At 45.8% G+C, this 26,385-nt stretch overlaps 1 protein-coding gene across 2 annotated transcripts in view; it reads left to right on the forward strand.

Annotated features, from left to right (window-relative positions):
• Window positions 1-1,211: 1,211 nt before the first annotated feature.
• Window positions 1,212-26,385, forward strand: part of LOC147096838 (heterogeneous nuclear ribonucleoprotein U-like protein 1) — a 59,970-nt gene continuing 34,796 nt past the window's right edge. The window contains exons 1-6 of one of the 2 annotated variants that reach the window (XM_085973513.1): window positions 1,212-1,656; window positions 8,347-8,418; window positions 12,523-12,678; window positions 16,438-16,576; window positions 18,986-19,059; window positions 19,173-19,312. In XM_085973513.1, coding sequence (XP_085829639.1) covers window positions 1,434-1,656; window positions 8,347-8,418; window positions 12,523-12,678; window positions 16,438-16,576; window positions 18,986-19,059; window positions 19,173-19,312 — 804 coding nt within the window. In that variant the 5' untranslated portion in view covers window positions 1,212-1,433. The remainder of the gene's footprint in view (window positions 1,657-8,346; window positions 8,419-12,522; window positions 12,679-16,437; window positions 16,577-18,985; window positions 19,060-19,172; window positions 19,313-26,385) is intronic. The other variant, XM_085973514.1, reaches the window with a different exon arrangement.

A 26,385-nucleotide genomic window follows, 5' to 3' on the forward strand; every position in this document is an offset into this window, starting at 1 on the left:
TGGTGAACCTTCGTTGCACTCCCTCTATGGCAAGTATATCCTTCCTTAGGTAAGGAGACCAAAACTGTACACAATACTCCAGGTGTGGTCTCACCAGGGCCCGATATAATTGCAGTAAGACGTCTTTAATCTTATACTCAAATTCTCTTGTAATAAAGGCCAACATACCATTTGCTTTCCTAATTGCTTGCTGTACTTGCATGTTAAGTTTCAGTGATTCCTGTACAAGGACACCCAGGTCCCTCTGAACACCATTTCCCAATCTCTCAACATGTAAGAAAAATCTGCTTTTCTATTTTTCCTACCGAAGTGGATAACTTCACATTTCTCCACATTATATTCCATTTGCCATGTTCTTGCCTGTCTATATCCCCTTGAAGCCTCCTTGCATCCTCCTCACAACTTACATTCCCACCCAGCTTTGTATCATCAGCAAACTTGGATATATTACGAAGGGCCATCGACCTGAAACGTTAACTCTGTTTCTCTCTCTACAGATACTGCCTGACCTGCTGAGTATTTCCAGAACTTTTTGTTTTTATTTCAGATTTCCAGCATCAGCAGTATTTTGCTTTTGTATTGGATATATTACATTTGGTCCCCTCATCCAAATCATTGATATAGAAAGTGAATGGCTGAGGCCTAATGTTATTTAGTTTTATAAATGTCCTTTTGTTATGTTGAAAAGCACACTTTACAAGTTCTTTTATTAGTTGTGCCTCTTTTAAAAAAAAATAGGATGTACTTGTAAATGTAGTTTCTTTTCTGATTAGGACAACCCAGTCTCATCTATTTGGACAATCGCCAGAAGACCTTCCCTTTATATAGGTGCAAACTGGTCGGATTCTCCTTGATTGACGTTTGAATCGCCCAATCACCAAGGGTTTTTGAGCATGTTTACAAACAATTGGAACGCAGCTGCCCAAACGCAGCAGGGAAAAGAGCCCCCGCCCATCGCCGTTGAAGCTGATTGGGCCATCGCGGGCGCCCCGCCCACACGGCCACCTGGTGAAACGGCGCGTCCGATTGGCCCTCCAAGAAAAAAAAAACGGGGCCCTCCAATCGTTTGCCCGGCCCGGGGAGAGAATGTGGACCAATGAGACGTAGCGACACAGCGGTTTGCAAGGCCGCTGACGATTGGTGATTTGGTAACAGCAGGGGCATTGTGAGCGCCTGATGACCAATGAGGAGCGCTGAGAGAAACGTGGCTTGGCTGGCGCGGCGAAAGCGGGTGAAGGGAGAAGGCGGCCATTTTGTCCGGTGGGCGCCGCGGCGAGTGAGGAGAAATTTTTGTTTTATTGCATTCAACCCGTTCGGCTTTTTAATTTTTTTTGTTTCCTTTCACTTACCACCCTCCACAAACCAGCCTTCGAGGAGCGTTATTTAACCGTCCGCGGGAGTTTTGTTTTATTTTATTTTTTTTAAATGCCGAGATGAGTTCGCTGGACGTGCGGAAGCTGAAAGTGAACGAGCTGAAGGAGGAGCTGCACAGGCGCGGCCTCGACACAAAGGGCCTCAAAGCCGATCTGCAGGAGCGGCTGCAGGCAGCGCTCGACCGCGACGCCGCCGAAGAGGAGGAGGAGGAGGAGGAAGACGAGCAGCAGGCCGACGACCATTACCCGGAGGAGGAGGTGCGAGAGGCCAGAGCCCGGCACGGTAGGTCGCGTCTGCGCATGCGCGGGGACCCGAGCCCCGGGACAAGTAGCTCACCTGGCATGGGGAGGCTGCAGGAAGGAAGGCCCTTTGCATTTGGCCTTTCATCTCAAATTCACTCTTCCCCCGCCCGCCCCGCCCCGCCTCCTTAAAATGTCTAACAGTGAGAGACTTAACAGTAGAAGCTGGAGCCTGTCCTATCTGCAAGATTTATGCACTTCGAGGATTCATCCAATCACAGAATCACAGAAACCCCATAGTGCAGATAGAGGCCATTTCGGCCCATCGAGCCTGCACCGACACATATCCCACCCGATCCCCGTAACCCCTACACCAACAGTTATCCCACCCTACCCCGTAACCCCACGTATTTAATCCCCCTAACACTAAGGGTCAATTTATCATAGCCAATCAACCTAACCTGCACATCTTTGGACTGTGGGAGGAAACCGGAGCACCCGGAGTAAACCCACGCAAACACGGGGAGAATGTGCAAACTCCACACAGACAGTCGCCCGAGGCCGGATTCGAACCCGGGTCCCTGGCGCTGTGAGGCAACAGTGCTAACCACTATGCCACCGTTTTGAGTTTAAATAAAATGAAGGTTTAAGTGCTAAATAATCATGTGGATGGAGCAGACTGCATACTAATATGCACAGACTAAGATGCATGCAGATGTATGCACTAATATGCATGCACATGCTAATATGCACGCACATGCATGCACTAAGAATGAGAGGGGATCTCATTGAAACTTATAAAATTCTAATAGGACTAGACAGACTAGATGCAGGAAGGATGTTCCCGACAGCCGGGGAGTCCAGAAGCAGGGGTCACAGTCTAAGGATAAGGGGTAAGCCATTTAGGACAGAGATGAGGAGGAATTTCTTCACCCAGAGAGTGGTGAACCTGTGGAATTCTCTACCACAGAAGGTAGTGGAGGCCAATTCATTAAATATATTCAAGAAGGAGTTAGATATATTTCTTAAGGCTAAAGGGATCAAGGGATATGGGGAGAAGGCAGGGACAGGGTACTGAGTTTGGATGATCAGCCATGATCTCATTGAATGGCGGAGCAGGCTCGAGGGGCCGAATGGCCTACTCCTGCTCCTATCTTCTATGTTTCCATGCACTAATATGCACGCATTAATGAAGTCAGCCCTGGCTCAGTGGCTGGCACTCTTGCCTCCGAGTCAGAAGGTTGTGGGTTCGAGTCCCACTCCAGAGACTTGAGCGCAAAAATCTAGGCTGATGCTCCCAGTGCAGTGCTGAGGGCGTGCCGCACTGTCGGAGGTGCCGCCTTTCCAATGAGACGTTAAACTGAGGCCCCCGTCTGCGCTCTCGGGTGGACGTAAAAGATCCCACGGCACTATTTCGACAAAGAGCAGGGGAGTTCTCCCCGGTGTCCTGGCCAATATTTATCCCTCAACCAACATCACTTTTTAAAAAAAAAAACATTATCCGGTCACCATCACATTGCTGTTTGTGGGAGCTTGCTGTGTGCAAATTGGCTGCTGCATTTCCTACATTACAACAGTGACTGCACTTCAAAAAGTAATTCATTGGCTGTAAAGCGCTTTGGGACGTGAAAGGTGCTATAGAAATGCAAGTCTTCGTCTTTTGTGTTGCTATAAACCTCATGGTCTTTACAGCACAGAAGAAGGCCATTTAACCCATCACACACACTGAGTTATGATCAGAATGCACTGCCTGACAGGGTGGTTGAAGCAGATTCAGTAATAACTTTCAAAAGGGAATTGGGTATGTACTTGAAAAGGAAATATTTGCAGGGCTATGGGTGAAGAGGTGGGACTAATTGGATAGCTTTTTCAAAGAGCTGACACGGGCACGATGGGCCGAATGGCCTCCTCCTGTGTGCTGCCTGATTCTAGGATGGGATACTCTGGGTTGGAGTTCTTCGTAGCAGTTGGTAGTCTCTGACCAGAGGTGTGATTTTCCAACTGTGCAAAATATCCTGTCATTAACAGTAGTTTATGTAGTTGGGACCCAGCACAAACATTGGCCCATAAGTGTAGCTGAGATTGAAGTTCTTTTGGGGAATTCAGTATGGTATTGTGCTACATGACAGAACTAATATCTGAAGTAAACGTGTGCTCTGGAATTGTTTACAGGGAAGAAATTTCCTTTACTGTACTTGAAGAATATAGGACAGTACAATCAATAAAGTATTATACAGTATCTACTTTTTTTACGCAAAGGGTTGTGAGGCTGTGGCGTGCACTACTGGAGTTAGTGATTGAAGTAGAGACCATGTCAACATTTAAGCATAGGAAATGGGAATAAAGGGATATGGGAACAGAGTGGGCATGAGATTAGGACGACTGCTTGTGTGGAGGATAAAGACCAACACGGAATGGATGGTCCAAACGGCCTGTTTCCATGTTGTCACTTCTTTATAATTTTATTTAATTGTCTCTTCAGTGAAAGCTCGAAATCAAATGCTAAGTTTTTCTTGTATAGTTAATAATGGACATGAAAGCAGTGCATGTGAATGTGCAGTTAGTGTCTTCATAGATTGCTGCAGCAAATGTTTAATATAAGCTGAACTTTAAAGTGTTTCTTAAACCTTAAACAAATTTAGGATTCATTGTAAAATTGTGCTCGTGTCTATTTGGCCGTAATGGCCATAGTCACTAGAACCATAAATTGGTATCAGAGGAGCCTGTTATTAGAATGTATACTCTTGAAATAAAAATACCAATGCTTGGTTTGTGTAACATGTTTGTACTTAACTAGTAGTATCGTATCTATTCTAGACTAGCCAGTCAAGATAGCTTTGGTTCTGACTCCTGAAACATCACATTGATGGATCAAGTTGTCCAGTGGTCCAGAGACAAACTATCCAGAAGAAGTGAGCTTTAATTGACTTCCGAATTCATCCCTCTTCAATGAGTTGTGGAACCTGTCAGCTATGCTGTAATATGATTGTTCAGTCCTACAGTTGCTGCCAGCTGATTATAGGGTGCCATTGATGGCCACCATGCAGATTTTCATGGCTCAAATATCTTGGCCTCCTTGTTGAAGTTGATGAGCATAGCAGCAGGGTTAGCGTGAGTTATTTAGGTTTTTGTCTGAGGGGATACAGTGTTTAAAAGTGCAGCCATGTTGGGTGGGATATGTGTTTGTACTTGATTCTCATGTTGGTGTGTCCTTGTTTTTTTTGAAGGTGCTACAGGAACTGTAACTTCCTCCAGCCCGACAACCAGTGTTCCCGTTAACTTTTTTTTGGATGTGCGGCCCATTCAAAATACTGTGCATGCGCGGTTTTTTCCTCATTGAAGAGCTGGCTGGGCGGGAGGCCCCGAGAGCTCTGTGGCCACTCCGCTTAAAGGGAGCATTGTCTGCAACCCTCCCAAATCTCTGCGTTCCTCCAATTCTGGCCTCTTGTGCATCCCCAACTTCCTTCGCTCCACCCATTTGGCAGCTGTGCCTTCAACTGTCTAGGCCCTCAGCTCTGGAATTTCCTCCCCCAAACCTCTTCGCTTCTCCGCCTCTCGCGCCTTCTTTAAGACTCTACTTGAAACTTGCCTCTTTGAAGCGTTTGGTCATCTGTCCTAATGTCTCCTTTTGCTTGGTGTCAATTTTTGTCTGCTTACACACCTGTGAAGCGCCTTGGGACATTTTACAGGAAACTTTCGATTTACCGGCACCTAGATAACCGGAAATCTCGGTTAACCGGCAAAATTCAGGAGTAGGTTCAGGTAACTTTTATTACTTGCCTTCCTCCATTTGTTGCAGTGCAAGGGTGTGGCTGCAGCTGTTGCTAAGCTACAGAGACGCTTGCAACTTGTGGCCATTGTTCTGAAGCTGTTGCTAAGCAACAGGGTTTGTTGCTTTATACGGAGCTCTCAGCTCCGTATCTTTTACTACCGGAATTTTTGATGAACCGGCACCACGTCGGTCCCATCCATGCCGGATAAAAAAAAAGTTTCCTGTACTATGTTAAAGGTGCTTTATGATGCAAGTTGTTGTATTAGTGAGCGGTATGGGAAATAACAAGGATAGGTCAGTAGGAACAAGTTACTGACCAGATGATGGATTGTTACAAAACCATCAAACATTCTGGTGAGTATGTGTGTAACCTTTTAAGCCAATGAGATTTGAAAATAATGGCTGAATACTCCATTCTGTTTCCAACATCCAAACAATCTTGGATTGAGGAAATGGAGTATTGCCACGAGGAAATTGTTTGACTTGGTGGCAGGTTTGCGTTGATATCAAAAGCTTTAAAGTCCTGACATTTTTTGAACCTTCATTCTGAACCATAGACTGCCAGAGTTAGTTTCAAGGACTCTTTTTTTTTTAGTAGGAAGTGGTCGCGGAAAAGCAAATTGTTTATTGATGGATGAGTAAATTTTATAACCACTCGCTAGGGGAAGCAGATTGGGTGATTTTTGCATGTAGCCAATCACTTCAAAGCTGTTGTTGAGAAAGTAGACTTCGGTAGTGATTTATTGATATCCTGTTCAACAGAAGAATGGATGCTGTGTTCCAATCATCATGGGCGACATCGCTTTAATGAGCACCGGATCTGGTGAATTAATATTTAACATTCGGAATGCTTGGATGTGAGGAGGCCATGCACGGCACTTGGGAAGTGGGTGGCTGTGTTTTTTATTATGAATAAAGGGGTAGACCGATTAACAACCTAGAGCTGCACGGTGGATGATCTGCCCTCTTGACGTTCCCAGTAACTGTGTGGGGGGGGAAAAGGCTGGTCCTCACTACTGCCAGAAAATCCTGGATATAAACCCAACTACTTCATGGTGTAGTGTTTCAGCATATTGATACTGCTGCACTGCATTTGGTGATTCTGAAGCTAATGTTGCCAGGTTAAAGCATGAAATGGTGGCACACGGGAGCCTTCCAGGCCCTAGATGCACTGCAGAGGACTGGAGCAAGAGGGATGAACTATGAAGCAAGTAAAGAAGTTGCACTTATAAAGTTGTTAGGATCTTCCAAAGTGCTTTACAGCCAATGGACTGTGGCAGAGCAACCAAATAAATGACGAATGACTCGATACAGTAATCTGGTTTTGGTGATGTTGTTTGAGGGAAGGATGTTGAAGAGGGCTCCCTGCTCTTCAGATAGGGGCGTGGGATCTTTTACGTCCACCTGAACTGGCAAACAGGATATTGGTTTAACTTCCCCCCCCCCCCCCCCCCCCCCCCCTTGTCGCAGCTGAGACCATGCAGCACTCCAGTCCATCTAGATTATATGTTCAAGTCTGCAATGGGTGGGGTCGTACCCACTATCCTCTGACTGTGATGCAGGAAGCTTGTTCCTGATGGCGGGGGAGTCCAGAACCAGGGGTCACAGTCTAAGGATAAGGGGTAAGCCATTTAGGACTGAGATGAGGAGGAATTTCTTCACCCAGAGAGTGGTGAACCTGTGGAATTCTCTACCACAGAAGGCAGTGGAGGCCAATTCATTAAATATATTCAAGAAGGAGTTAGATATATTTCTTAAGGCTAAAGGGATCAAGGGATATGGGGAGAAGGCAGGGACAGGGCACTGAGTTTGGATGATCAGCCATGATCGCATTGAATGGCGGAGCAGGCTCGAGGGGCCGAATGGCCTACTCCTGCTCCTATCTTCTATGTTTCTATGTGAGGCGATGCTAGCCAAGCTGAGGAATGGCTTGACCAGCTCTTCAGCTTGAAAAATATTTTAGAGGAAATTCTAAAGGTTCTTGACAGGGTAGAAAAATAAATCTGAATCAGTATTTTTCAGATGACACCAGGCAGCAGGGCAAGAAGGCTCAGGGTTGTGAACAGCAAACTTCGGATAGATGTGGGGAATTGGGTGTTCGCCGCGGTTGGAATGGGTTCCCAGTAAGGGTGATTGTGAAACCGTGGGATGCTGTAATGGGGAGACATTAAGCTTGGTATTTGGGAAGGAGCAGATCGGGTTGCGATCTGATCTTTGGCAGTTTAAATTCTATAGTGTGCTGTATGGCAGGTATTTTCTGCAGCGGAGAACAGGATAATTAAACATTCCCGAACATCTTACAAATAATCTCCTAATTTAATGCTACTTTGGGACTAATGTAGTGGTCACATTTTTTCAATAAAAGGTCTATTGTTTGATGCGAAACTCATTTACCTTTTGTGTTGGCTATAATTCAGCGAGACCGAGGACGTGTATATTTGGTTAACCATTGTGGCTTTTGTGATGGATTTTTATGGACTGACCAACTGGATGTGGCAATTCATTATGGCCCGCCATAACCTCGGGTAGCAAGTTTGGATCTTGAGGTTTATCAACTGAAACTTGTAGCCGAGACCAAGATCGTCGGAGGAAAATCTGCGGGGAGTAAACGAGCATTCCAGTATTGTTGAGCTGCAATTTGAGTGGAAGCTAAATACAACTTTCTCCTATTCGATAGCCAGTAATGCTGGAATATAATCAACCACAAAAGTGTTTTAAATGATGAGTCTCCTCTAGCGGTAACGAGATACAGTCTGATGTTTTAACGCTAACCATTCACAGCTTGTTTTGAGAAAAAGTTGCTGCAGTTTTAGGAGGAAAATTTTGGTGACCCGGGCGCGTGCACACTCTCTACAACATTATGTATAATTTGGCATAAATAAGACTTTTGATTTATTAGTTAAGTATGCTATTTTGAGGGTGACTCGCACATTTTTTTTGTTTTGTTTTCTTGTCTTCCAGATTCATTCTGTGGGTGGGCATCTCGTTTCCGTACTTCCGCCATTCTTGCTCCGAACAGTTCATTAGGCACATGTAGGTCACGCCTTGTGTCCCACTCAGCCCTTGCACACCAGTCTTGCTAAGAATAGGTGCGAGTCCGCACGCCACTGTTTTGTAGTTCTCCAGTGTCTTGTGCTGACTGTCTGGCGGTTTACTGCATCAAAATGGCCTTCCTTCTGTGGGCAAAAGTAGCATGTTCTATCTGCCCAGATACAACCTGCTGAGGTGGATTCAGGCTGGAGTGAGGGCCATGCAATGTTCAAATGTCTTGAGTGTTTTCTGCTTACTGGAAAATGTAACTTGCATTTATATAGTGCCTTTCATGTCGCAAAGTACTTCAGGGCCAACAAAGTACTTTTGAAATGTAGCCACTTGTAACAAACCACAGCCAGTTTGCACATAGCAAGGTCCCGCAAACAGCGATCTTTTAGTGTTGTTGGTTGAAGGATACATGTCGGACACGAGGAGAGGTCCCCGATCTTATCTGAACAGTGCCATGGAATTTATTACTTTTTCGGCAAATCTAACCTCTCTGAAAGATGGAACATCCAACATTGCAGCAGCCAATGTGCAAGGTCCCACAAATGGCGGTGAGATAAATGACCAGATAATCTGTTTTAGTGATGATGGTTGAGGGCCCAGACACCACAAGAGCACCCCAGCTCCTCTTAAAGTGCCGTGGGAACTTTTACGTCCGTTTAATATCTTATCCAAAAGACGGCATCTCTGACAGCGCCGCACTCCCTCAGCATTGCACAGAATTGTCAGCCTAGATTACGTGCTCAAATCTCTGGAGTGGGACTTGAACCCACAACCTTCTGACGCGCATGAGAGTGTCACCACTCTAGTTCGTAGGGGGGAAATCGCAGTTTTAATGCTTAGTGTTAAGCAACCTTTAATAACTAACAGCGACTATTGGTTAGGGCAAGGAGAATCTCAAAACTGTTCTGAATAGCAATGCCAGTCTGAATGTTGTCATTGCTTCAGTAACTTTTTAAGTTGAGCCCAGCGCCGTTCAGAAACGGTGCTGGAGCTGAAAGGATGACGGTCAACCTAATTCCAGTTCTCCGCCAACAGAAAATGCTGGAAATGCACAGTTCAATTACCTTCTCATACTGATGTTTCAAGAGTATACCCATCACTCTTCTGTCTTTTCGGATGAGCAGGCATTTTTTTAAGCTTGGAAAAGGACAAAGTTGGGGGAGGGACGCACACGGAGGCGGGGTCAGCCCTCCAGTCATGTGAAGGTGGTAGGTTCGCTATGATTTGCTTGCATTTTCTGTTTTAATTTCACACCTGCCGCTGCAGCTTGTTTTTTCTCTCTCCTTTCCCTTGTGTTTTCCTCTTGCCTTGTTTTCTCATGTTTTTGTGTATGTGGACCTCTCCTGTGTCTCTCTGCCACCCTCTACCCCATTATTTGCACGTTGCTTTATCCCTTTTATATCTCTGCAGAATCTTTTACTATCGCCTAACTGTTCTCTATTAAGCAGCTTGCAGGTGATTTACCCTGCACCCGTGGTGATTATCTGGTGTTCTTCCCTCCTCCTTTCTATTTTTTTCAACCTTACTAAAATGCCCTTCGTCTTTCAGTCTTGGGTCTATGCCCAAAACATCATACTCTGTCTTTTCTCTTTACTAATGTTGACTGACCTGTGTATTTCCAGCATTTGCAGTTTTACTTCAATGTACAAAATCAAACTGACGTCGTCTTTCCATTTTGCGCGTTGACTGAATCAGATTCTGCTTTTATTATATGGAAGTTTGTGATTTTATTACAGGTAGACTACCCTTTATCCGGACTTCCGAAAACCGAAACCCTCTAAAAACCGAAGGTTTTTTCGTTCAGCGTAAGTCGTGCGTACGACTTACGCTGAACGAAAAAACCTTCGGTTTTTAGAGGGTTCCGGTTGCGGAAGTTCGGATAAAGGGTAAGTCGTGCGCACGACCCCCCGCCAGCCCCGACAACCGCCAGCCCCGACAACCGCGGACCCCGCCAGCCCCGACAACCGCCGACCCCCCCGCGGACCCCGCCAGCCCCGACAACCGCCGACCCCCCCGCGGGCCCCGACAACCGCCGACCCCCCCGCGGACCCCGCCAGCCCCGACAACCGCCGACAACCGCCGACCCCGCCAGCCCCGACAACCGCCGACCCCCCCGCCGGCCCCGACCCCGACTGACTTACGCTGAGCGTCAGCGTAAGTCGTGCGCACGACCCCCCGCCGACCCACCTTCCGAAATCCGAAATTCTCCTTTATCCGAAACTCGGCTGGTCCCGAGGTTTTCGGATAAAGGATAGTCTACCTGTACTGGTGTTCAGTGGTTGGACTCTGCCAGGTTGAGTGTCGGAGTGACTGCCCTCTGTTAACCTTTCACATGGCCGTGCTGCCGACTCAACTTGGTGATTGAGTGGAGAGGACTCTAAGCTGCACTTGTCCCTCGCTTTGCGATTCTAATTCCCAAAGCTTTTAAGCTTCTGTTATGTTGTACGCCACACAGACTAGTGCAGTACTGAGGGATGTGTCATCTTTCGGATGAGACCTCTTGGGCGGACGCAAAAGACCCCACGACTATTTGAAGAAGAGCAGGGGGAGTTCTCCCCGGTGTCCTGGGCTAATATTTATCCCTCAGCCAGCAGCACTAAAAACAGATGATCTGGTCATTATCACATTGCTGTTTGTGGGAGCTTGCTGTGCGCAAATTGGCTGCCGCATTTCCTACATTATAACAGTGACTCCACTTCAGAAGTACTTCATTGGCTGTAACATTCTTTGGGACGTCCTGAGGTTGTGAAAGCTACTGTATAAATGCTTATTTTTTTTGTATGGTGCAGGTGGTGGCCAGTAACCCTCACTGTTACATGAAATATGCAAAGTGGAGGAGTATAATAAATTGTTGCAGGACCGCCCAAAGAATCACTTGGTTCCCTAAAGCGTCAATAATTGTTTTCTGCCGCGCTGTGAATCGCCCTGTTTCAGGCCAGTTCACCTTGGGCATGTTTGTCACCGGAAATTCAGTTGCAGTTTATAGGGGAGTAGGCAACATGTAATGTGTGCAGCAGTTGTTGCTGTGATTCAAATGTTTATGGGTCTGGTCAGAAGCAGCAGTCCTCGGGTGCAGTGTGATAATCGCTGCAATGTTAACGGCGGATATTCCCTGGTTTTTTAAAGTGCAACTGCTAGTTTTTTGGGGGAAATGCAAATGCTGAATGTGCATATGCAAGTTGTGTCAGCCATAGCTCAGTTGGTAGCACCCTCAGTCAGAAGGTTGTGGGTTCAAATCCCACTCCAGATAATTGAGCACAAAACCTAGGCTGACACTCCCAGTGCCGTACTGAGGGAGTGCTGCGCTGTCGGAGGTGCCGTCTTTCGGATGAGGCATTAAACCGAGGCCCCGTCTGCCCCCTCGGGTGGATGTTAAAAGATCCCGTGGCACTATTTTGGAGAAGGGCAGGGGAGATCTCCCCGGTGTCCTGGCCAATATTTATCCCTCAATCAACATCACTAAAACAGATTACAATAGCAAAATACTGCAGATGCTGGAAATCTGAAATAACAACAGAAAATGCTGTAAACACTCAGCAGGTCAGGCAGCATCCGTGGAGAGAGAAACAGAGTCACAGACCTGAAACGTTAACTCTGTTTCTCTCTCCACTGTTGTTTCACTAAAACAGATTATCGGGTCATTATCACATTGCTGTTTGTGGGAGCTTGCTGTGCGTAAATTGGCTGCTGCGTTTCCTACATTACAACAGTGACTACACTTCAAAAAGTACTTCATTGGCTGTGAAGCGCTTTAGGACATCCGGCGGTTGTGAAAATCCCTATATAAATGCAAGTCTTTTTTCTTTTTGAATTCATGTGAATGCACAAAATGTTGCTTTTGGGCTGTCACTGAAAATTGGAACATCCTTTCAAATTGCTGGTGTAGGGCCTTGGTTCCTACCTACAATTCAGACAGTGACTTTAAGGTAAATGTGTAGGAGACTGTAGTTTTATGATTACTTAGCAGGTACTGATATTGCATCAACCTTTTATCTCCCTGAAGACTATCCAACGGGTCAGTCTGAAGTGAGAGACGGCTCTTATTAATAGGCTGTTGGCATCTTTTCAAGTTGGTTTGTTTTCATACGCTTTCAGGCGACGGGACTGTTGACGGGGCAGCAAATTATGGTGGAGCCCGGAACGCCTTTGATCAGTGCGATAACCAAGGTGTTGATTTTGGCAGACCCGAGCGAGGGACTGTCGAGAGAATCTGTGAGAAGCTACCCATCCAGCAAGCAGTAGCACAGCAGGGTAAGGCTGTTTAAACCAGGTTGGTAGATTTGTTGTTGTAACAAGCCAATTTGGTTGGCTACATTTATTTCTATTACATTTGAGATATTTTAAAGGCAGGACAGTGAGTTGCATTGGGTTTTATTAACCAACCCAGTTGACCCTCTGGCAAGTTTATTTTTTCCTCCCTTCCTGATTCTAGCCGGTTACACTTGCTCAGTGAGTGATGGGGAGAGTACGAAGAAAATACTCTTGTCTGTCCATTGATGATTTTTCCTTGTGGTTGTCGAGCACAATTCATCTTGAACCATACTTAAAGTAGGTTGGAACTGCACTTCTCCGCAGCCAAAATGCCTACTGTTTCACTTGGGTAGTTATAATCTTTATTTATTCATGGTTTAAATATTAAAATATCCATTTTTTAGAAACACTGCAAATAGTTTCCTTCTGCCCAATGGTGCCTGTTTGAAACTTGCGCTCAATTTAGATTTGCTTATTAATTTTGATTGTGGTTTCCACTTTTGCTATTGCAAACAGGGCTTCCCCTGCCTTGAATTTAAAAAAATCTTGTAACCAAATACAGTTTATAGCTGCCCCTGATGATGCAGTGTATTCTATCTCATTTTTATATTTCCACTGGTTCCATCTACATTGGTCCCTTCCATGGACTATATTTAGTTTGTATAGTTCATAAAGAACATGTACGAACATAATTAGGAGCAGGAGTCGGCCGTACGGCCCCTCGAGCCTGCAATAAGATCATGGCTGATCTTCGAACTCAACTCCACTTTCCCCCCCGATGCCCGTACCCCTTGATTTCCTTGGTGTCCAAAAATCTATCTGTCTCTCAGCCTTGAATATACTCGATGACTGAGCATCCACATCCCTTTGGGGTAGAGATTCCAAAGATTCACAACCCTCTGAGTGAAGAAATTCCTCCTCATCTCAGTCTTAAATGGCCGACCCCTTATCCCGAGACTATGCCCCCTGGTTCTAGACTCTCCAGCCAGGGGGAAACAGCCTCTCCGCATCTACCCTGTCAACCCCCCTGAGAAATGTTTATGTTTCAATGAGCAGTGTTTTCCTTTAATCTCCAGTAATGCCTTTAAGAAGGGTATTACTAATTTCGTCCCGATTCCCAAAGACGCTCCGCTGGAAAAATTCCAGGGCGTGTTTGTGATTCACCCTTGCCCTGGAGGTTTCTGACTCCTTGCGGCCCAGTGGGATCCTATCCTTGCTCAATGGCACATGTGCACCTTCAAGCCAGGGTAACTAGCAGTTGTGTTTTTTAGGACTTTTAGCTATTTCTTTCCTCCGGGTGCCAAATCCCACTGATGTAAGTGAGCCTTCAGTCCCTGGAATGTGGCTTCATATGCACAGTGCCAGGTAGTGTAGTCCAAAGGGTGAACACTAACCCTTATTGTTGTAACTAGCGCACCATCCTAATCTTGGCAAAACGTAAGAGTAAATGCTATCTGAACGCTCGACTTAAACTATACACTAGAAATCCGATTGATTACAAGTAAAAGATAGTGGAAAATCAATGCAGAAGATTTTACTCGATTATAGCAGCATTAAACCTGCTCGGGTGCAAAACTAAAGACTCGACGCTTCACTGGTAATACTTAAATCTGGACCAACGTCCGTAATGTAGCTTGCAGGCAAGTTTCGTCTATCTACTCAAGAGTCTTAGCATCTGTCTCGATGAGCTCAGAAGAGCTGCAAATGCCAGAGCCTGCTTGGGTTAGATTTACAAAGTAGAAACTAGAACAAAGGAAATCAAATGTGGATCTTGCACACCGAACGCTGTCAATCTGCCTGATGAGCCAGCACACAGAGTGGGTCTGCTAGCGTGGGATTTGCTCCCCGTGCCAGTCGATTCAGAATGGATATTATTTACAAATTCGATTGTCACTTGCTGCATCACCCCTCCCTTTGACACCAGTTGTTATTCAGCACAAAGCCGGCATGTTTGTCACATTACTTTTAAGGAGTTACACCCAGTTAATTAGCTTGTAATCGAAACTCATTTGCCTGTGAAAAATGCAGCAGACTCTTTCCTTCAACGGTGTTAATTTCTAGCCACCCCTAAGGAACACAATCTAGAGAAGCTTAAGTCTCTGGCAAAACAAATTTAAAGTTGCACTAGAGAGGGTACAGAGGAGATTTAGCTACGAGGAAAGATTGGATAGGCTGGGGTTGTTTTCTTTGGAACAGAGGAGGCTGAGGGGAGATTTAATTGAGGTGTATAAAATTATGAGGGGCCTAGATAGAGTGGATAGGAAGGACCTATTTCCCTTAGAGAGGTCAATAACCAGGGGGCAGAGATTTAAAGTAATTGGTAGCAGGATTAGAGGGGAGTTGAGGAGAACACTTCTCACCCAGAGGGTGCTGGGAGTCTGGAACTCACTGCCTGAAAGGGTGGTAGAGGCAGAAACCCTCATCACATTTAAAAAGTACTTGGACATACACTTGGAGTGCTGTAACCTACAGGGCTACGGACCAAGAGCTGGAAAGTGGGATTAGGCTGGAGAGCTCTTTTTCGACCGGCACAGACACGATGGGCCGAATGGCCTCCTTCTGTGCCGTAAATTTCTGTGATTCTATGATTTTTAAAGTGACGAATCGCAACTTAAATTAATAACTGAGACCTTATGGATTAGAATATGTTTGATCCCTGCTGTGAGCAGTTGGATGCAGAAACCTTGACTGATTTTTCACCCCCCACCCACTCTACGGCCCAGAAATTCGGGTCGGGGGCTTCCCGCGGGTGCAAGCCCCCGACCTACACTTACCTAGCGCGCTGGCAGTTGAGGCCTGGGCCTGCGTGGATGTCCTGTCTGTGGCCCGGTCCAGCTCCCGGCGCGCTGTGCTTGCGTGACCCAGCGGCGTACTTAGTGCGATGCGTCGGCTGGGATCACGTGAGCACTGGGCAACCAATCGGAGGAGGGAAAGGTCCATTCATGAGTTTGACAGAAAGACCTGTCAAACTCCTGAAAACTCCGGGCGCCCAAAACAGTACATAACCTTAAAATAAATTTTTTTAAAAATCACACTATTTAAATCAACTATAAATAACATTAAATAACCATTTTAAACAATAATTTAAATTTTTGAAAAAAATAATTTTATAAAAAATCAGTGCTAAAAATACACTTACCTTATGTAAAGTATTTAAAAATAATAAACCTGTGGAAAAAATGTTCTAATTTTAATGAATTGACCACTTACCTTTTAAAATGAAGTCTTTACGTCCGGTTTTTAAATGTGTAAAAAGTGGAGGCCTTCACACACGGGCAAACCTGTCAAAAAAAAACGGAAGTTCAACGCGCCCGCGCAGACTCATACGTCGCACACGTTTCACCTCTTAACCCCTGCTTTCAGGGGACCGGAAGTGCTGTTTTCCCGCGCATGCGCTGTGCGTGCAAGAAACCGGCACTTCCATCGGGTCCACGCGTGAGTACTCCGTGCGTACTCACGCGTTGGGACCTGAATTACTGGGCCTATATGTTTACTCTCCTGTGGAGATGGAAATCTGGATTCTAACCAAGTGAAGCTGTCGGTTTGGTAGTTAGTCATCATCCGCATTATCCGTGACATTTTGCGTTTTAAAGGTTGGAGTCGTGCTTTTTTTTTTCCCAGAATGGAAAAATCCAGTTCTGTCCGCTTATCCAGTTAGCATCGAATGTCTTTGAATTATTCTTCATGCTCTGTTTTAAACTGGACTCTCAATAGTCGGATTTGCCTGTAATCTTTTAATACAGTGCCTTGCTTATGCAGAATTTCAACTAGCTGCAGTAAAGCAGGAGCCTGTGGATCAAGCGGCCATCAAATGGGAGACACCGCTAAGCAGGAAGAGGCCATATGTTGACCATGGGCATGGATATTATGAATACAGAGAGGACAGGTGTTACAGTCGGTGAGTAACACTTACTGCTGATGCTCCCCTCTGTTCACTGATTAAAAGTTTGTATCCAGACCACCCTTTCCATGTGCTGTGGATGGAGTTCGCAATGCCTGCAAGAAGCTGTTGTCTCTTTCACTTTACGGTGAGCGAAGGAATGCAAAGGGCTAGCTGCTCTAATGTGATTGAAGTTCCTTTAATGTAGCTATATAAAATAAGCTCACCACCTGCGCTGCTAGCTTTTTTATGGAAATCTAGATGGAAGCGTCATCCAATTGATGTGACAAGGTGGTGAAAATGATGTGTGACAATATTGACGAACCAGTTTAAGGTTAGCGCTGGAATCTATCTGCCAGAGTTTAGCTGCACCCCCCCCTGGAAGGTCCTAATGAGATGTGACGCATGGAGCAATATGCAGGTTTTTTTTTATTGGTACTTGGAATCTTTTTTAATATATTTGTTCACGGGATGTGGGCGTCGCTGGCAAGGCCGGAATGTCTTGCCCATCCCTAATTGCCCTTGAAGGTGGCGATGAGCTGCCTCCTTGAACCGCTGCACTCCGTGTGATGATACTTCTTTGTAGTGGTTTTGGTACAACTGAGTGGCTCGCTCGGCCATTTCAGAGGAGCAGTTAAGAGTCAACCACATTGCTGTGGGTCTGGAGTCACATATAGGCCAGACCAGGTAAGGGTGGCAGATTTCCTTCCCTGAAGGACATTAGTGAACCAGATGGGTTTTTACGACATTCCGGTAATTTCATGGTTGCCATTACTGACGTGAGCCTTTTATTCCAGATTTATTTAATGAACTGAATTAAAATTCCCAGCTGCCGTGGTGGGACTTGAACTCATGTCTCCGGGTCATTGGTCCAGGCCTCGGGATTACTCGTCCAGTAACATAACTGCCACTGTACTCTGACGCCCCTGACAAATTGTTGGGTAGGCTGATGAGTGTTTTATTTCAGCGGTGGGGAACAGGTGAAGAAGAAAAGAGAAGTTTTGACTAGGTCTTAACCAATGTTGCTTTGTTCTACGCGGCCTGTTTCTTTCATTGTGCGGTCCCTTTAAATTTCCGCCCATGCGTGGTATTTACAATGGTGGAGCCGGTGAGCGGCCTACGCGGGACTTTCCTCATTACTGCGTGGCCGCGCAGCTTAAGAGGGGGACATTGGTCATAACTCCCACAGTTAATGTGTTATACTGACTGCACATAACCTGTTACAGGAAACTTTGTGCTATCCGGCACCGACGGGACCGAGCTGTTGCCGTCCCATCAAAACTGCCGGACAAACCAGCGCTAATGTTGAAACATACGGAGATTTTGAGCTCCGTATCTGGCAACAAACCCTATTGCTTAGCAACAGCTTCTAAACAGTCGGCCGTACCTTGCAAGCGTCTCTGTAGCTTAGCAACAGCTTCAGCGAGACCTTGCAGAGCCTGACTGGTGGAAAAAAAAGCAACGAAAAGAAAAGAAAAAAAACCTAACGAAACGGCTCCTGATTTTTGCCGGTGGCTCGAGCATTCCGGACAGTTAACCTCCGGATAAACCAAAGTTTCTTGTAATTGGGTTTCCCCGTGGCCTGATTCACAACTGGAACAAAGGTAGAAAAAGAGTTGAACATCCAGTCCTGACCATCACGTTATTGACGTGGTCCTTGCTGTGTGTAGCGAGGGTATTCGGCTGAGGGAACGCACTGACTGAAGCTCGTGTGTTGCCAGTTAACTTGAGTGCAAAATAGGAAGGTTTTCAGGTCGGGCAGCAATTGACACTAAATCGTCAGTCTTAACGTGGAAAAGGCTACTAAGATGACTGGCGAGAAAGTGGAACTGTATTTTCCCTAAAATGTGCTGTCGTTGCTGTCTGAGTGGTTGATACTGACGCTGGGTGCCAGAAATCAATAGTGCTAGCTGAGAGTTATTGACAGGGGAAAAAAAACTAGCTTTATGCCCCATGAAAATCAGTGGAGATTTAGTATGGAGGGACAGTTTACTCTGTTAATGCATTAATAATTCTGCCTGCAAGCAGTTGTCCATTGAGGAGTTAAGAACATAAGAACCAGGAGTAGGTCACATGGCCCCTCGAGCCTGCTCGGCCATTCAATAAGATCATGACTGATCGTCGACCTCAACTCCACGTTCCCGCCCGATCCCCATCTCCTTAGATTGATTTTTGGACACTAAGGAAATCAATCTCCACCGTGAACATGCTCAAAGACTCAGCAACCACTGCCCTTTGGGGTAGAGAATTCCAAAGATTCACAACCCTCCGAGTGAAGGAATTCCTCCTCATCTCGATCCTAAATGGCCGACCCCTTATCCTGAGACGATGCCCCCTAGCACTAGACTCTCTAGCCAGGGGAAACGATCTCGGCATCTATCTTGTCCGTCAATTATACAGCCATATTTTACAATTCCTTTTTGATAGAGCAAGATCTCCCCAGCCACCGGCCGAGGATGATGAGGAAGACTTTGATGAATCGTGTGTAGCTATTGACACTTGTAAGTATTAAGCAGCGTCTTTGTAACAAACTATTTTCAGGGTAATCTGAACTGGTTTGACTTGACATTTTCTTGTTTCACTGTCTTATATTTTTCCCTGTTTTCCATCCTAGATAACTGTGATCTGCACTTTAAAGTGGCTAGAGACCGCTTGAGTGGCTACCCCTTGACTATTGAAGGATTTGCATATCTGTGGTCAGGAGCACGAGCAACATATGGGGTCAACAAGGGGAAAGTTTGTTTTGAAGTTAAGGTACTTACATTTTTCTTTTGAGGGCATGGAACTGCCCGTTTTCTTTTTCTCCCCCATACACTTCTCTCGAGGCCACTGGCTAGGCAGGTGAGCTGCTCCTAGGCCTCTGCCAGTACTGCTCATGAGCCCACTTGCTGGGATGTACTTGATAGTGGCCCTACAGGGCACCCATTCTCCCTTCCTGCAATGCGCCTGGCCTTTGTTCACTGCCTCTAGCAGTGCTGTTGAGATTGGGAATTCAAGGTGGGAGGGTTGGACTCAAGTCTTCCATCCCTGTACTTTGTTGTGCTGTGTGTTGGAACTTCACATGCAGTGCCACCACTGTGCTGAGGTTATGATGGCTTGTTTTAGTAATTTTTCTGCATTTATAATTGCTTTTTGACTTTAAAATTGACCCTGTACAGTAGCCAGACTGTAAAGGAAATAGTAATAGCAGTAGTTTTTATTTATGTGCATATTAAGTGCATCTTCCTGAAGGTTTATCTTTGCCAATGGAGTCACCATATTATTCCGAGGACGACAAAACCCCCATCCAATGTAATGGTTATCGGGTACTAGAAGATCCACTGCCACCTCAACAGCAGCAACTTGAATTGACAGAGCAGCTTTGACACAGTGACATTTACAAAAGGTGTTTCCGCAGAGGGAGCGGGGCTCGAGCAGAGAGATGCCGAAGGGGTAGGTTTTAAGGAGGCTTCAACAGATCAGGAGAGATGTCGCACGGTGGAAGGGTTCAGGAAATAAATGTGCGTGTCGTGTGAGAAGTGCCCTGCCGCTGATGGAGCAGAGGATGGGGAGAAGTGCAACAGGCCAGAATCGGAAAAGCAGTGGGTTTAAAAGAGGTTGCAGTGATGGGCTGGAGCAAGGAAGGGCATGGAGCGGGTTGTAAGGCAGAATTAAGATTTTTGAAAGCTGTGCTCTATGGGGCAGGGATTCCGTGTGGACAGAAGCGAAATGTGAGCGGGGCTTAATAGCAGTTAGGCTGCAAGCAACAGCGCTCTGGAGATAGTGAAGATGAGCAAGGGTTTCAGTGGGGGATGACCTCTGGGATGGAGATGGGCAATATTTCATAGCTGGAAGTAGTTAGGTCTTGGTGAAGGACTAGAAATGGGGATTGAAGCTCAGTTTAGGGGGTGTGGGGTTTATGCGAATTCTGATTTAGCCTGATTGAGCAGATGGAATTGGGGTTGATGTGCATTTTTTTGGTTGGCCCTGCATGGGGTGGATTCATTTATGTAATTGTTGAACTGCAGGAAGTTCTGGTATGTCCACAGCTTGATGTTTGCAAGTGGCTGGACAGCACAACCACGGTTGTGGAATTAAGGGTTCTGCATCTAGATGCAAAGCAAAATGGCTTTGATACGGATTTGAACATCACATTTATCTGGCCAAAACATTGTGATGTAAAAATGGGCACTCCTTGAGCAAGGGTAGGATCCAATCTCATGAATGGACTCCTAAGATGACTTTACTTGTCCCTTTTGTAGTTTTACCTGGAAAGAGATGTCCTGGCAAGCTGGGAGAACAAAGGGCTACAAAGGTTCTGTTGCAAGAACCACAGTACAGGAAACTGTTTTTTATCCGGGACCGACGTGCCGGTTCATCAAAAATTCCGGCTAACCGAAAGCTATAGTAAAAGATACAAGAGCTGAGAGCTCCGTATAAAGCAACAAACCCCGTTGCTTAGCAACAGGTTCAGAACAATGGCCACAAGTTCCAAGCCTCTCTGTAGCTTAGCAACAGCTGCAGCCACACCCTTGCACAGCAACAGATCGAGGAGGGCAAGTAGAATATGAAGTAAAAGTTACCTGAACCTACTCCTGAATTTTGCCGGTTAACCGAGATTTCCGGTTATTTAGGTGCCGGTAAATCGAGAGTTTCCTGTAACTGGCGTAGCTTTTTCACCACCTGATCATCCTTTGAAATGGAAGTTTCCTTGTGCCCTCGTTCAGTTTCCGAGGAACATTCCCAAGATCTAAGAAGCAAAAAGGAATAATTTCTTGACTCTGTTGGTCAAGAAAACCTGCTTCCCAGGCCACCTTGTTCTCTGCATTGCTCAACTCCTTTCTGTTAGATTTTGCTCAGGTGGGTTATTGAGAAGACTGTGGTAACTAAACAGCATTTCCTTCCTTCAGTGGTTGTGACGCTTAATGCTTGCATGTCAAATGCCTTTCTTGATCACGAGGAAACATTTCTCCATTGGTACCAAGACGGATTGATTACCCCATTGCAATACAGTGTCACAGTAATCGTGTCGTAGAATGTTCACACTACAAATTAGTGCCAATGCTAAACTCGTGGCGTGTAAATCGGGTGCCAAGGCCTGAGCTGACTCCAAAGCGAAGCGGAGTGAGACCGTCTCCTCCAGGAGTCATGCCCTTCTTTGCATCGGTGTCCGATTCACACCGTTACTGCAATGTAGGTGAAAAGCACAACCACTTGTATTGTGAATGAATCCAGCGAGATTTCTTCACTGGGGGGGCCCCGTCTCCCAGCTCGCTGAGAATTCACAAGGTTGTTGTCACTTAGGACAGAACATTCCATCGAACCCCCTGTAGTGACTGGATTCACACACTGCATCAGGAAGATTAAACCACTTATTACTTGGTGCCCTGCTGGGATATCAATCTTTAACCAAACAAACTTGAGTTGTGTTCCCGTTGAGCTCACGTGATCTTCAATTCCTTTGCATTTTAAGAACAGCTGCACTCCAAATTGCCCCGAACATTTACAGAGAACTTTCATCTCCAATGTTGTTTTAACTGCTTGCTGTAATTAGCATGTGAGGGTTGAATGCAGAAGCGCATCAGAAAAGTCAAGTATGAGAGAAGAGTTTCCATCCACTGTAGCTTTTGTCCTCTTGTGCCTTAACCCCCTCGGCCTAGTGCCCAACTGCACTTTGAACTCCCTGAAAGTTTGCACCTCTGGCAGAATGCTCCAGATATTTGCTGCCCTTTGTGTGAAGAAGATCTTACAGGTGCATCTGATTTAAATTAACATAACTTAGCCTGCCTCACTTTAAAGTAATAATCTGGATTAATCTTCTCTCAGCCGTTTAATATATTTTATATATACTTTTGAGCGCTCCCATCCTTAAAAAAAATTTCTCTAGGCTTTGAAGATTGAGCCTGTTTAATCTTGTAGCTCTGACCAGTTCCATATGCAGCATATATTTAGTAGACTTTTACTGTTTTGACCATGGATCTCTGCTTTTTATTAGCCTTTTCAATTACCTCGCCAGGTTGTTTCAGGCATTGACTGTGACTAGGCTACTATTACTCTCGGGTCTTTTGAGTCTTTGTGTTAATTTTATTCCATTTGTTTTGTTCTTGATCTGCACGTTATTTCACAAAATATGCAATACTTTCAGGATTAAATATCCTCTCCATTTGTCACCAGTTTACGTGAATGATCCAAATCCTTTTGCAAATCCTTAGCTACAATCTCTGTTTCTGCTGCTAACCGAGTACTATCTGCAAATTTGACAGCCTTGCACTTTCTTCCAGTGTCCAGGTCATTCAACAGCAACAATTTGGTTTATAAAGTGCCTTTAACGTAGTAAAATGCCCCAAGGCGCTTCACCGGAGTGTTGTCAGACAAAATGTGATACTGAGGCGTATAGAAATATTAGGACAGGTGACCAAACGCATGTTCAAAGAGGTAGATTTTAAGGGGCGTCTTAAAGGAGGAGAGAGAGGCAGTGGTTTAGGGAGGGAATTCCAGTGCTTGGGACCTAAGCAGCTGAAGGCATGGCTGCCAGTGATGGGGCGATGGAAATCGGGGATGCACGAGGCTCGAATTGGAGGAACGCAGAGGTCTCGGAGGAATGTAGGGCTAAAGGAGGTTAGAGATAGGGAGAGAGGCCATGGAGCGATTTGAACATAAGGATGAGCATTTTAAGTTTGAGGTGTTGCCGGACTGGGAGCCAGTGCAGCTTAGTGAGCGCAGGGGTGATGGGTGGACGTGACTTGGTGCGAGTTAGGATACGGGCAGCAGAGTTTTGGATGAGCTGAAGTTTATGGAGGGTGTATTGGAATAGCTAATTCTGGAGGTAACAAAAGCATGGATAATGGTTTCAGCAGCAGTTGGGCTGAGGACGGGCGATATTCCGGAGTTGGAAGCAGGCAGGCTTGGTGATAGAGGATGTTCATGTAAGTGAGAAACTAATTGGAAGAGGTCCCAGCACTGACCCCCAACACCACCTGCCCAGACTGACAATACTTCTCAAGTGTTCTATTGGCTGTCCTTCAACCAACCGCACTCTCCTCTGGGATGTTAATTCAAGTCTCTCGATTTCCATATTAAAGTTGTACTTTTTTTCCTGTCCGTGCTGAGAATCCTGTACACCTATTTAGTCACCTGGGATAAATTGAGTTTAGGTAATCACTGCATCATGTTCCTGCAGCTAATGACAAGTGTATTAGTCCAAATGCCTCTAGCATTCAGGTTAGGCATTTTATTATCTGTTCACCTTGGGTTACTTAAGCATGGTCTACCCCATTCTTTGAATGCAGTTCGATTTCCATACATTACTTACTTTTTTTCAGCTCCAGCTGGGTCGCTTTGAACCTGTGCAACTTTGAGTCTTGATTTTAAAAATGTCTGCGTTTGGTATCATTTTTTCTCAATCTCTGTCAGAGAACTGTAACAACCTCATAAATAGCAGGGGGAGCGAAAGGACACTTGGTCACAGCACAAAAGTCTTAAAAGCAATCACGCCCCTGTTTTTTTTTTCCCTCGGTGCATTGAAAGTGGACAGCAGGTTGATATGAGGGGGGAAGATGTCTTGGTGTATTAACAGTGGTTAATATAGACTGGGAAATGGGTATATTTTGTATGTAGTGTATTTTGCACAACAGAAGAGATTGTATGTAATTTGGAGGTAACTTTGTGACGAGTTGTTAATTGGTTGAGAGGCAGAAGCCAGAGAAGGGATAACGGGAATGTTCTCTGATTAGCTAGATGTGGCAAGTGGTGTAGTACTGAAGACTTGTGCTCCAGAACTAGCTGCGCCTCTAGCCAAGCTGTTCCAGTGCAGCTACAGCACTGACATCTACCCGACAATGTGGAAAATTGCCCAGGTATGTCCTGTCCACAAAAAGCAGGACAAATCCAATCCGGCCATTTACCGCCCCATCCGTCTACTCTCAATCATCAGCAAAGTGCTATCAAGTAGCACTTACTCACCAATAACCTGCTCACCGATGCTCAGTTTGGGTTTTGTCAGGTCCACTTGGCTCCAGACCTCATTACAACCTCAGTCCAAACATGGACAAAGGAGCTGAATTCCAGAGGTGAGGCGGGAGTGACTGCCCTTGACATCAAGGTAGCATTTGACAGTGTGGCATCAAGGAGCCCTAGTAAAATTGAAGTCAATGGGAATCCAGGGGAAAACTCTCCACTGGCTGAAGTCATGCCTAGCACAAAGGAAGATGGTTGTGGTTGTTGGAGGTCAGCCCCAGGACATCGCTGCATGAGTTCCTCAGGTTAGTGTCCGAGGCCCAACCATCTTCAGCTGCTTCATCAGTGACCCTCCCTCCACCATAAGGACAGAAGTGGGGAAGTTCGCTGATGATTGCATAGTGTTTAGTTCCATTTGTGCCACACAAGTGCCAGGCAATGACCATCTCCACCTCCTTGACATTCAGTGGCATTACCATTGTCAAATCCCCCACCATCAATATCCTGGGGCTCACTATTGACCAGAAACTTAACTGCACCAGCCATATAAATATTGTGGCTGCAAGAGCAGTCAGAGGCTTGGTATTCTGTGACGAGTGACTCGCCTCCTGACTCCCCAAAGCCTTTCCACAACCTACAAGGCACAAGTCAGGAGTGTGATGGAATACTCTCCACTTGCCTGGATGAGTGCAGCTCCAACAACACTCGAGAAGCTCGACACCATCCAGGGCAAAGCAGCCCGCTTGATCGGCACCTCATCCACCACCTTAAATATTCACTCCCTCCTCCACCGGCAGGCTGCAGTGTGTACCATCGACAAGATGCACTGCAGCTTCTTCGACAGCACCACCCAAACCCGCGACCTCTACCAACTAGAAGGACAAGGGCAGCATGCGAATGGGAATTCCACCACCTCCAAGTTCCCCTCCCAGTCACACCATCCTGATTTGGAAATATATCGCTGTTCCTTCATAGTCGCTGGGTCAAAATCCTGGAACTCCCTCCCTAACAGTACTGTGGGAGCACCTTCACCACACGGACTGCAGCGGTTCAAGAAGGCAGCTCACCACCACCTCCTCAAGGGCAATTAAAGATGGGTAATAAATGCTGGCCTTGCCAGTGACGCCCGCATCCTGTGAATGCATAAATAATTTTTAAACGATTGGATGAAGGAATAAAGAGTTGTATATCAAAGTTTGAAGATGACACGAAGTTTGGAGGCACCGTAAGTTGTATAGATGGGAGCAGGAACTTAGAGGGACAGAAACAGACTGAGTGGGCAAAGCTGTGGCAGGTGGAGTTCAATGTGGGGAAGTGTGAGATCATCCACTTTGGATCTGAGAAAGAGAAATTTTCTTAATGGAGGAAAAACTAGGAACTGTGGAGGAGCAAAGAGATTTAGGAGTCCTTCTATACATATCGCTAAAGCTAGCACACCGGTACAAAATGTAATGAACAAGGCTAATGGAATGTTGGCCTTTATCTGGGGGATATGCGAAAGTGAGAAGTGATGCTTCAGTTGCATAGAGCCTCGATTAGACCCCACTTGGAATACTGCATTCAGTGTTGGACATCGGACCTCAGGAAAGACATTGTCCTTGGAAGGAGGTGTAGTGCAGATTCACCAGAATGATACCAGGGCTTAAAGGGTTATATTATAAGGACAGGTTGAATAAACTTGGTTTGTATTCCCTTGAGTTTAGATGGTTGAGGGGTGATCTAAAGTTTTATAGTTACTTAACCATGCATAAACTACTATTGTGTACTATTAAAACACTTGTTCAGCCCCAGCTGGAGTCTTGTGTCCAGTTCTGGGCACCACACTTTAGGAAGAAAGTAAAGGCTTTGGAGAGGTTACAGAAGAGATTTACTAGAATGGCTCCAAGGATGAG

This window comes from Somniosus microcephalus, chromosome 34 (genome assembly GCF_052327205.1).
Source record: "Somniosus microcephalus isolate GS21.2 chromosome 34, FLI_Smic_1.0, whole genome shotgun sequence".
NCBI classification, from domain to species: Eukaryota; Metazoa; Chordata; class Chondrichthyes; order Squaliformes; family Somniosidae; genus Somniosus; species Somniosus microcephalus.